This window comes from Lynx canadensis, chromosome B4 (assembly GCF_007474595.2).
Source record: "Lynx canadensis isolate LIC74 chromosome B4, mLynCan4.pri.v2, whole genome shotgun sequence".
Lineage (NCBI taxonomy): Eukaryota > Metazoa > Chordata > Mammalia > Carnivora > Felidae > Lynx > Lynx canadensis.
The window spans coordinates 89,493,872-89,506,552 of record NC_044309.1 but is presented as its reverse complement, the minus strand read 5'-3'; the positions used below and the strand labels follow the sequence as shown (position 1 = coordinate 89,506,552).

The following is a 12,681-nucleotide window of genomic DNA, read 5'->3' as shown; positions in this document are numbered from 1 at the left end:
CCTCCCCCTGCTTTGGGGACCCGACGTGCCCTGAGCTACATGTGAAAGGTCAGGGCCCGTTGGAGAGGTTACAATCCCCTGGGGCAGTGGCCAGCCAAATCCCAAGACGCCTTCACACATGGGGGCCTTCACACATGGGGGCCGCCGTCCTTCCGCAGCTGATGGCCAGCTATTACACAGAAAAGGAAGGTCACTGGGGGTCTGGGAGACACACCCAAGTAACCTGGAGTGGTCAATGAACAACCTATTTCATTCCCAGTGGCTTTATGGTATGTCCTCGATTACCGATCTCACTCAAACTTTTGTACACAGCACACATGCCATATACAGTGTAGGGTACACGATGATGTGATCCCGGCACCTTGTGTGGCAAGATGTGCAAAACAACCTGAAGCTACGATGTGAACTACAGAGATTGTAAGGACTTGTCTTTCTGGTCTGACTTATACCTCTGTCTATATACTACTTCCTAACAGTTTTACTGAGGTATAATTTTTATTACCCCCCCCCCAAAAAAAATCACACATATTTATACAGACAACTTGTTGAGTTTAGCGTTTAACCGAGAGCAGAATTACTATTTCTTAGTTGCCAAAAATAGTAATAACGGTCTGGTCTTCACTTTTTCTTTTTACAGCGGATATATTTAGAAAAAGTTTATTCTAACGTTTTATTAAAACAAATCTTCAGGTGTTATATCGATAAATGAGACAGTTAAAGTCAAACATTAAAAACCTCCTTTTTGGTCCATATATTTCTTCCTTTCCACAAGGTCAACTTACAATGCCAATTCGTGTGTTCATTCCTGTGGAAAGTATTATACGACACTTAAAATTTCTATCTATGAAACGAATGGAAACCTGCATGTTTTAATCTCCATGGCGGGAAGGGAAGAAGAAACCATGGCAAGTGGACTATTTCTCCTCTGATGAAAAACGCGTTTGAAAACAGAAATGTGAGCGTTGGAATGACGAAGCTGGGATCATCTGTCCCACCCCCCCTTCCGGGGGAGTCCGCTGGGGAGGGGTTCTTTATCACAAGGGCTTGGATTTAAAGGCTCCTCCCCAAAGGTCAGAGAGCTCAGTAGGGCCTGTCCTAAACGGGTCAGCCTAGTCTTTGCTCAGCTGTCAGTTCACGGTCAACAGACTGACAGGCCGAAGTCCAAGGGCCCTGGAAACCGGCAAAGGGATGGCAGGTGCCTCGAGGAAAGTCACCAAATGCGAGGACGAGGCACAGATGCCAGTCCAGTCTGTAGGCACATGAATACTGTGGCTTTGTTGCTGGCTCTCCTTGTACTGTCACTAAGCCCTGGGCCTCCTTCCTCCTAAACCCTCACCCCCGCTGAGCGTCAGCATTCAGTACCACACTGTTGAAGCCCGAAACGGCAACGTGTAGGATGCTGAGCACGACCTCCCTCATCTTCCACAGCAACCAGCTGAGAGAAATCTTAGTTCAAGTATATTCTGAGCCACGGGCACGAAATCCTTTTGCTGACACTTCCAAACTTATCTGCACAAGATAAAACTTATCTAAAGCCTTATTAGAATCTGAGTCACCACCTGTATGTGAAACAGACAGCGGTTATACTCAACGCTAAACATCCTTTGGAGGGGGGGGGGTGGTCACAAAAACGTTTACAATAAAACTGTAAAGTGTCCACCGATGTTCAGCTACTTCAACATAGAACTTTACTTTGAAAGCTGCGGAAACACTCCACTTTACTGTCCTGCACACCTTGGCCATTCAACCTCTACAAACGCTACTTGGAGATTTTATTTATTTATTTATTTATTTATTTATTTATTTATTTTCAACATTTATTTATTTTTGGGACAGAGAGAGACAGAGCATGAACGGGGGAGGGGCAGAGAGAGAGGGAGACACAGAATCGGAAACAGGCTCCAGGCTCTGAGCCATCAGCCCAGAGCCTGATGCGGGGCTCGAACTCACGGACCACGAGATCGTGACCTGGCTGAAGTCGGACGCTTAACCGACTGCGCCACCCAGGCGCCCCTACTCGGAGATCTTAAAACACATAGACTGTAGTACCAACAATTTACATTTATTTGCCTTTCGATCTGTGCCAACGTAGACAGTACTGTGGGTGCTTACCAAAGTCATCTTCAACTTGTCTGTGACGGCTAAGTTGTATTTGTGAACTTTCTCTTTGATTTCCTCTTTGCTGAGGTAATTGTGGGTTTCCTTCTCTTTCTCCACATCCTGGAAGGAAAACAAGGCATGCCACACATGAACAATCATAGAAAAAATGCAGGTAAGGCAGGATTCTTTATACAGTCCCCACAAGAACTCTGGGGCACTTCACCTCGAAACACACACGCAGACACGAACACACACACACCCTCTCACTGTCAAACTCTCAGGGTCATCCACCAAGTATGGTTCTCATTCCTTCAGACTACCATCTTCCTGAGGGCTACAACTAATTTGTCAGCAGCTAATGGCAACGCTTCATTCATTATTATTTTGTGAAACCGCCTTTGCTAAATTTCCCTTCTGCACAAACACCATTCTCTCAGAGTGCCTGTAGGATTGGCTACTTCCATTTATTTTATTTTTTTGAGAGAGAGACACAGAGAGAGAGCGCACATGCACAAGCAGGGTAAACGGGCAGCAGGATGGAGAGACTCTCAAGCAGGCTCCATGCTCAGCGTGGAGCCTGACGTGGGGCTCGAACCCACAACTCTGGGATCATGACCTGAAGCGAAATGAAGAGTCAGCCGGCTCAGCCTCAACCAACTGAGACACCCAGGTGCCCCAGGCTATTTCCATTTTAAACAATATTTAAAGACACAAACCAAAAGCTCCTCATTAGCAAATTCTACGAACTTTACGGTCTTTACAGCTTTATACCATATTTATAAGCAAAAAGTATGGCAATTAATCATGTTAACTGGCACTAATCAATGACCTAATTACACACAACTACCACAGGGTAATTGATCTTCCAAACAAATCGTCATGTCAAGATACAAGTAGCCAGATTTCCCCTACTCACCCACTCGCAACCCATCCAGTCTCGACCCCAGCTTGGACTGTCCACACTGTGGACAGGATGATAGTAAACCCTCTTTCCACTGAAGAATTCCATAACGGTTTCTCGTCTAAAGAGCTCGAGCAGTGCGTGATATGATGTAATGGCTAGATGCAATCACAGATGGCCAGACTTCAGTGTGCTGTGACCCCCAAGAAGCCAAGCATACAAGACACCTGGCTTGTGTTGCATTTAATTCTCCCAACAACCTAACCGAGTAGACATTATTATTCCGGTTTCCAAAGGAAATCAAGTTCTAAGTAAATTCACCTGCCAATAGAAACTTAGCGGTTCTGTGGCAGTGACAGAACTTCCCTGAAGCCTGGTTCCAAAGCCTACCAACCCTCAGTAACTCCAATTCCTGAGATCCCTCGGGAAGTGTGTGGTTTGTCCGGGGACACCTCAACTAGTTAAGAGATCAAATTTAATTTTAACCCGGGTCCTCTATGTTGCTTCCACTAACAAGAATAGGAGGCGCCTGGGTGGTTCAGTCCGTTAAGCGTCAGACTTCAGCTCAGGTCATGATCTCACGGTGCATGACTTTGAGCCCTGCATCACTCTCTCTGCTGTCAGCACAGAACCCACTTCGGATCCTCTGTCTCCCTCTGCACCCCCCCGCCACCCCCCCCTCATGCACTTGCGCATGCTCACTCTCTCTCAAAAATAAGTAAACATTAAAAAAAAAAAAGAGTAAAAAAATAAAAAAATAACTTTACAGAAGCTTCAATGACCATTTCTAAGGAAATTCAAAACATATATTGTAACTCTCGGCTTGGCCCTGCTCTTTCCAATCCACAATTAGCTGGCCATGGGCCATAGCTGAAAAAAGATCATGAGTCTTTGTGTCGACTTTGATTTTTCAGTACAGACTGTCCAAAGACTCTTCAGAGCAAATACTAAACAGTGAACCTAAGAGATTTCCACTTCCTAACGGGTGAGATGTGGCACTGGCAGAGCTAGAGGGTGCTGTGAAAACCGTGCCCAATTCCAGCAAGACGGGGGCTCTGGTCCAGAGTCTCTCACCAACTAATCCCGTGCCCTCCACTCGTTGACCTGAGGCCACTCGCTCATTTCCTAGGAAATAAAGGGACCAGAGTGAATCATCTCAACGGTGCTTCTTGACCCTAACAGGACAATTTTGCAAAAATCTGACACTGCTCTCACTGGTGGGACCTATGGGGCAAAATGGTTCCATTTGAGGAATCAAGGCAACCAAAGACCCACCATTAAAAATATACAAAGTACCCAACTACACAAATACCGTAGCATACGTCCACCCTAGGGGCTTACCCCCTAAATAAGAGAAGGGGGAAATGGAGTGATTAAGAGCAAAGAGCAAGGTCAAGTCCATTTAGAATTTAGTGAGGTTTTTTTTTTAAGAATCTGTGTGATTTTTTTTTAAGATTTTTTTTTAAGTTTATTTATTTGGGGGGCGGGGAAGGGCTGCAGAAGAGAGAGAGAGAGAGAGAGAGAGAGAGAGAGAGAGAGAATCCCAAGCAGGCTCCACGTTGTCAGCACAGAGCCCAACGCAGAGATCAAACCCACTAACTGTGAGATCATGACCTGAGCCAAAACCAAGAGTTGCTCAACTGACTGAGCCACCCAGGCTTTCCACACCCAACACGGGGCTCAAATTCACAACCCCAAGATCAAAAGTAGTATGCTCTACTGACTGAGCCAGCCAAGCGCCCCTAGTGAGTCTTAACTGTCCCTAGGCCACCTCATGTCAGCATTCCCAGCAGCTTGAAGAAAACTGAAGGCACTAGCTGGCCTGCAAACAGAAACTCACCCCAGCTTGCCCACAAAAGCATAGCTGAGACATACTTGTGCAACAGCTATCCTTCCTTCTCAGAGATTAAAAACCAAGGAAACTGAAAGGAACAATAACAGAAAAGAGTTGGGCCCAAGGACCTCCACGATCCTTTCAAGGCAAAACACCTTGTTATTAAAAGATTAACTGGAAAGTAAATCCCAGAGAAGCAGCTAAACCCTAGAAGGCTGGGACCCTGAGTTTTTTACTGAGATATAATGGACATATAACACTATTTGTTTTAGGTGTACATCATAAGGATTTGACATATGTATATACTTCAAACCAATTAGCCCCAGTTTAGTTAACATGCATCATCACTTCACATCATTAGGATTTTTGTTTCCTGTAAGAACGGTTAAGATCTACGCCATCTTTTTAAGTCAACTGACATAGCAATTGCCCACAAAGGCCACAGACCAAGGCCTGCTCACTGAGCAAATATTTACTGAGCTCCTGCTGTGTGCCAAGCGCTCGCCTGGGCGTGGGGACGTCAGGCACCACACCTCCACCCTCATGGCACTTATTGTCCAGCGAAGCCCGAGTCTCAGTGAAGAATGTCAAGGAAAAAAAGCTTCTGAAATGATAAAAGCAACGCTCTGAGTGGAGTGTAGAAGCAGGGGGAAAGGCACAGAAGTCACGAGCTCAGGCTGTGGAGTGAAGGACACTGGTTCCTGTTAGTATCAGAATGGGAGGAAGTCTCTAGAGCTGGAAAACTTCCAAATTGTTATCCCTTTAAGACCCCCCCCCTTCCTCTCACATAGGGAAGGATCCCCCTGCCCTTCCTCCAAATACAATGTCTTTGGGAAGCTGGCCTTACGAGCAGAAAGAAGGAAAAAAACATGCAACACTGAAGGGACAAAGTAGGTACAAGGGTGCAAAAGGTAAAAATAAGGAGGAGCTTTTAAAAACCTGTGTGGCAAGTGCAAAACAGATCAAATAGTATAGACGTTAACCTTGAACTGCGATGGCAAGGACAGGAAATGGCATGGGGCGCAGCAGTCTAAAGTATCCTTATTGTTCTTGGCGGCCGAGGCGGTGACGCCACACCCAAGTACTTTCTGTCTGGGTAGTTACAGGTCCTCTTTTTTATAAGCCACCTTTCTTTTATAGTCTCCCAACCCTCCAGTTTCTCAGTTCTTCCATGAAAAATTATCAACCCTAGACTCTTCCCTAGCGTGTTCATCCTGCAAGCCCGAGGGCTGCTCTGGGGTTCGCTTTGGTTCCTGGGTGGGGTCACCGAGACGTTTCTCCACCGGTGAACTTTCTCACAGGGCCACACCCTGCCTCCCAGACGCGGCGTGGTCCTCGTGCAGCGTGGCCCCATCCCATTTTAAATCAAGACTGTCTGAGAACGAAGGCACCGCTTTACAAACCTGTTTATACCCTTTCTTGCTAACTCTTCTGTAATTCGGCATTTTATCTTACCTTAAAATTTTAAGTCCAAAATATAACAACAGCAAAACAGAAAGCATCCAGGAGGACTGTGACCGCGAGCGGGAACGAGGGCTGGACCCCTTGCACTGGGGAAGGCGTGTGGCCTCCGGCGTGGGCATACACGGGTCTGATTCACAGCTTCGCCACGTCCTCACTGTGTAACCCAAGGCAAGCTCTTTAACCTCTCGGAGACCACTTTCTCATCTCCGTAAAACGTGCAAGCCAATACGTACTTGACAGAGCTGCGACGAAAATACGATACAACTCATTATCCGACAATTCTACTGAGTGCCTGCGGGCGTCCCGGTCGGGGCCACGCACTTACGGCTAGGACAGACGGCCGTGGCCACTGCCTTTCCGTGGCTGACAGCCTAGTCAAGTTTGACCCTCTCCCGCCCCACTCCCTCACGTGTCTTCTTTAAAAAAATAAAACTACTGACCCTTTAAAAAAGCAACTAGCACAGCTTCTCTGATTGGGTAGGGGACGCCCCGGTAGACGCACGGTGCCTGATGACAGACGCAGTAGATGGTGTCAACACCTCCCAGTCCCACGGCTCTCGTGTGGAGCTGCTCTGACTCCTGGCCGGGTTTGAGTAAGCTGCTCTGACTCCAGAAGGCGCTTACTCTAAGCGACGCTAGATTCCAAACTCACGAATTCCTACTTTCAAGCTCATCTTCCGGTGGTGGCAACTGGCAGTCACCTAATGATGTCCCGAACAGACGGGGATACCCAGCGCACTACACACGGAACCAGTGCAGGCCTGGGTACGGAACAAACCACAGGGACCCCGCAGGCTGTAACCGCACTGTCCGGGGGGCAACGGGCCCCCGCTGCAAATGGAATGCAGGGACAGCTCGAGGAGAATGGAGTGTTGGTAATGACTTCTTTAAATGTCCTCCTCCCAGGCTCCGTTCCCACAAAGACAGCAAATAAAGTGTTGAGGACCTAACCAAAACAGAAAAATCTTCTCTGGGAGAGATCTTTCCACTGCGGTCACAGACAGACCTAAAAGCAAACCAAAGCAGGCTCACACTTAAGCACCAGTATCAAGGAAGTGATTTCCAGCAGCTGGTGAGCAAGCAGTTAGGGGACTCCAAGGCAACTTCCAGAAGGTCCAATTAGATGCTCCTGAACTAGGTTTTATTTTTTTTTTTATTTTAAATTTTTTTTTTAATTTTTTTTTTTCAACGTTTATTTATTTTTTGGGACAGAGAGAGACAGAGCATGAACGGGGGAGGGGCAGAGAGAGAGGGAGACACAGAATCGGAAACAGGCTCCAGGCTCTGAAGCAGTCAGCACAGAGCCCGACGCGGGGCTCGAACTCACGGACCGCGAGATCGTGACCTGGCTGAAGTCGGACGCTTAACCGACTGCGCCACCCAGGCGCCCCCTGAACTAGGTTTTAAAGTATAACTAGCAGGGGGCGCCTGAGTGGCTCAGTAGGTGAAGGGTCCAACTCTTGTTGTCAGCTGACGTCTTGATCTCATCAAGGTCGTGAGTTCAGGCCTCAGGTTAGGCTCCACGCTGGGCACAGAGCCCACTTAAAGATTTTAAAAAATTAAAAAATAAAGGGGCACCTGGGCGGCTCTGTCGGTTAAGGGTCCAACTCTTGATTTCAGCTCAGGTTATGATCCCACAGTTCGTGGGAGCGAGCCCCACATCGGACTCTGCACTGGCAGCGTGGAGCCTGCTTGGGATATTCTGTGTGTGTGTGTGTGTCTCTCTCTCTCTCTCTCTCTCTGCCCCTCCCACTCCTGCTGTGTCTCTCTCTGCCCCTCTAGCTCCTGCTGTCTCTCTCTACTCCTCTCGCTCCTGCTCTCTCTCTCTCTCTCTGCCCTTCTCGCTCCTGCTGTCTCTCTCCCTCTCTCTCTCTGCCCCTCTGTCGCTCCTTCTCTCTCTCAAAATAAATAAACTTTAAAAAACTAATAAAGTAGAATTAGCAGGGAAAAACTGTTCTGAAATGTCTTTTAGGTGTGCAGAACGGAAACCCTGTGAGGAATGTAAGAAAGGCCGTCACACAGAGCCAACCCCGCCAAGTCCTTAGAGGGTCTTTTAGGCTAGGATCGTGCCCGGCGAGAAGGGTCACAGGGGACAGTTGTGTACTTACATTAGATGCCTGTTGGGACATTCTTCACTTTTGGTACCACAACCTCTAAGATATAAAAGTAGGCAGAGCAGACGGGGGAGCTGGGTGAGCCCAGAAAGTTCTCTCAAAAAAGGAGCGGCACCGCTGAGAGACAACAGCACTTTCCACAATGAGGGAAATGTCCTATAACTGCTGTCCAAAAGAATAGTCACTAGCCACATGTGGTATCTGAGCAAGTAAAGGGAGACAATGAATTTCCATTTGAATTTTCAATAATTTAAGTGTAGGTAGTTATGTGTGGCTCGTGGGACTCCACCTGGCCATGTGAATCTGGACTGTAGTGGGCGCCGTGCGAACGAACAAGGTGGGGAAGCCCACAAGAAAGCAACGTGAACTCTGTGTTTTAAGTAAAAAGACAACCTTTCTGGGACAAATGAAATTCTCTTCCTGAAGAAAAAAGCAACTGTGTCCAGGGGGCCTGGTGCTGCCGTTCTTGACCTTAAAAGTACAGGGTGCTGCTTGCTGCCACGTTCTCACGGCACCAGTGTTGACAATCGGCTGGGTGCCACGTCTAGAGACTCGCGCTTATCTTGGTGAACGGCCTGCTGATTCACCCTGGCCAGTCCAGAGTTTTTTCCCCTGCCGGATGAGAAGTTTGTTTTTTTTTTTTTAACTGCGGGATATAGAGCTGGGATATATTACGTCCCATTAGGTGAGGTTCAGGGATTCACCTTGCCCATTGTAGGCTTCTCTGCACCCATAAAAGAGGTCTGCTGTTCAGGTTTCCGACGGCAAAGAAAAGGCAAGGGAAAGATGTCCCAGCCCCCTCCATCCTCCTGTTATGGAGAAACGCATCTCTGTTATCTCAGGGGAGGAAAAGCAGGTGGAGGGACGGGAGGGCAGCTAAGAGGACAAGGTCAATGCGCACAGTGCTGCCCAGTGGCCGGGTGCCAGGCTCCCCGAGTGTCCCCCCCCAGAACGCTAATCCCTCAGCATGTTCTGTGGGCAGAAAGGGCTCCTCGCCTCCCTCTCCCACCCCCCTGGCGAGTCCCAGAGGGACCGAGATCTGAGAAGACCCGAAGGTTTAAAACGAAACAACACACACACAAAAAAACCCTGTATCAGTACACAGCAAGAAAACTTTGAAGAAAACAGGCCTGTCACAATGTTGTAACTGGGACATTCGTTAATTATGAGCAAATGGGTACATTACACAAGAACAGATACTTCTTTTCTTAATTATTCACTTAGTGAGTAGATTCTGTACTCAATTCTGGGATATTAGCACACATGAACCACATCTGTTGAACTTGACAATTTTAAACAACTTCTTTGTCCCAAGGCTACTTGTTAAAACAAGAGAACAGCACGAGAGCGTCGATGTGGGCATTTTAGAGGAGTTTTTAAAAAATGGGCTTCAAAAATAGAAGCAGGCAGCACCCTTATAAGGATGGAACACCATAGTAGGCTCGTCTTCCATGCACTTGAGAGGTCACTGTGCCACCCACTGCCTTTAAATTCTCCCAGCCTCACCCCTACCACTCCGCCACAAGCCACTGTGCCCTGAGAACACCTTGTGGGCCGCCTCCTCGAGGCCCACCCCCCCAGGAAGCCATCCTAGCCACAAGAGCCCTCACTCACCCCTGTATGTTAGGAACCCCTGGGGTACCCCATCCCTGCCAATTTAGCACTCACCACACACACCTCCACAGTTTGCTGTTTCCTATGTTTGCTCCTGCCTCCCCGTGACCTGACAGCATTTTTAAGTCTTCCACTCACTCTGGAACACGATGCTGGAACTAGCTCGATGTTGGGGGGGGTGGGGGGGGGTTTCCTTTTCAACTGATTGATTCTATCTGGTCACAGAACCCGCATCTACAAGATTGCATTTACAACCCAGCCTCGCAACATCTTATCTGCACGAGGTTTTCTGTTTGCTTCTCCAAACTAAATGAATCTGCAAGGGCACACAAAAGGCCTTTATAACAGCAGATACAAAGTTTTACACGCTTCTGTTATGCATCTGCACCATCAAAGGAGACAGTCCTTCAAAGCCTGCCCCTTAAATACCCTCACACACCCGAGGCAGTGAGAGCAGGCACGGGCCCAGGATGTTAATAAGATTAATTGCAGTTGTGATCCACGCGAAGAGAGTTCCATCTGGGCCTTCCATGACCTCACTTTTTAAACCCCCTGGTTCCCAGTCCGCAATACCCTATATGGCTGTGCTTTCAAAACCCGGGTCGCGTGCCAATCGTCAAACAGCCACTCGTTTGTTTGGAGCCAGAAAACAAAGTTGGAGGTGGACGAGTCTCTTCAGAGTGCCCCAGCCTGAGCGCCCAACCTCAAGGGGTAATAGATTACACTCAACCTCAGCAATCCCAGTTTGACGTGCTTTCAAAGGGAGTCAATTAAGATGCTGTTCATTTCTGAAAGGTGATACGTTTTCACAACTGGTTTAACTTTCTCAAATTCTAGGCGAGCTAGGTAAGAAAGAAAGAAGATTATTACAGCCCTCAGAGCCAAGCACATCCAAATCCAGCTAATCAGCTCTGATAATTAGAAAAACAACATGGCCGCAGGTGAGTCAGCAGGCCTGCCTCAGGCCCAGCTCTCTGAGGTCTCAGAAAGGAAGCCGCAGTGGATTCTCAGGTTTCCAAAGGAAGGTGGGTCCTCAAGGAGTTTCCCTGATTATTAAGAGAACATTGGACTATGGTCCCTGTCCTTTTCAGCAGTGAGTTTTCTAACATTTTTGTCTTCATTTAAGTAACCTCTACACCCAACGTGGGGCCTGAACTCACGACCCCAAGATCAAGAGCTGCACACTTTTGTAACTGAGCCAGCCAGGTGCCCCAGTTTTCTAATATTCTGTATTATCTATACCACTGTCCTAGTCAAGTACCTACAAAGTCAGTCCACTGAGTATTAGGAAAATTAACTGGAACAATAATATGAGCGATCGCTGAGAAGCCAGGAGAGAAGAAAGACACTACAATGGCAAACGGTGACACAATGTCCACCCTAAATTCTAGATTAAATCATCTCACTGTTCAAGGCTCTAAGGGTAATTCAGCAGCCAGCCACTTCCTTTGGCTAAGAGCAATTACAATTGTGGCCTTGGAGCCCATCGTCACTAGTTCAGGTTAGCCCAGGGGCACTAGAGGCTCTTCCAAAGGTCAGATCTTGTGACTTCCACATCATTTGAGTGGTCATGGAACCCTTGTACCTTGGCTGTAAGGGGAGGTAGGTTCCGGAGAAAGGAAACGAGCAGGCTCATTTGGAAGTGAGCCAGACAGGAAGCGCGAAGGAATGCTGAAGCCACCAGGACCGGGCAGGTGGAGCCCATCTGGGAAGCTGAGCGGGCTCCAGCTCCACCTACGGCGGGAATGTGAAAATCAAGGGCAGAGGCTTACAAGCAAATAGGAGTCGTCACCTAATCTGAACAGGGACAGAGTGTCTCAAGAAAATCAGAAGTGCCTATAGGCCAGCACTCCAAGAGAAGTGATCAGAAGCAAGCTTATCTAAAGGATACCTGGTGTTCTTCCTTGCCATCTCTAATAGGAGTCTAAGTTGCCATCACATAAAAGATTTGAAAGCAACTTAAAGTTCTATGTTTTCATGTAACACAATTAAAAAGTGTGGATGACAATTTGTTGAGGAAGAGAATGTCCAGGAAGTCACATTTGACTCCGTAGGGTCTGGATTTGCAAATCCTCTATTCTTACCCAGTGTAGCCTTACTAATGCACTAGTCCAAACACACTTGTAAAGCTCCTTCTCATATCGTCTGAGGAATAGGGAGAGACTCGTCGGTCCTTTCAGGCCAGATGTCCAGAACACGAAAGATTTTAATTAGACAAACTTAAAAGTCTGAAGGGGGATGCAAGCTTCAGCTATTTTCTATCACTCTTGTTCCCGTCCCCTCATCCCCTCTCCTGAGGTCTCCTTCTCTATGCTCCACTCGAGGTGGCTCTTTTAAGTCTGTTCCTAGCCCTTAAAAGGCTTAGCTGAAGTACTACTGTGTGTATGAGGACTCACTCTTCTACACCACAGGCAATACACGGAGGACAGAGAAAGATACCCCACTGCTGCCCTCCGTTCTCAGAAAGACACCTGTACCTCCAGCTCCACCTCAGCGGCCCCAGGTTTTGGTTTCATCTGAGGAATCCCCTTCCTCCTTCCTACCAGGGAGGCGAAAGCACTCTGGAGTAATTAAAAGATGATAGAGCAATTCAAATAAAAATCTGGTGGATTATTACCTCGAAGGGTTTCACCCAGGAATTTGTAAAGACACTC

At 47.6% G+C, this 12,681-nt stretch overlaps 1 protein-coding gene across 1 annotated transcript in view; it reads right to left on the bottom strand.

Annotated features, from left to right (window-relative positions):
* RASSF3 (Ras association domain family member 3) overlaps window positions 1–12,681 on the bottom strand; it is a 73,511-nt gene that overhangs the window by 9,343 nt on the left and 51,487 nt on the right. Inside the window, exon 2 of the mRNA XM_030323127.1 lies at window positions 2,113–2,220. Within this exon, the coding sequence (XP_030178987.1) occupies window positions 2,113–2,220 (108 nt within the window). The remainder of the gene's footprint in view (window positions 1–2,112; window positions 2,221–12,681) is intronic.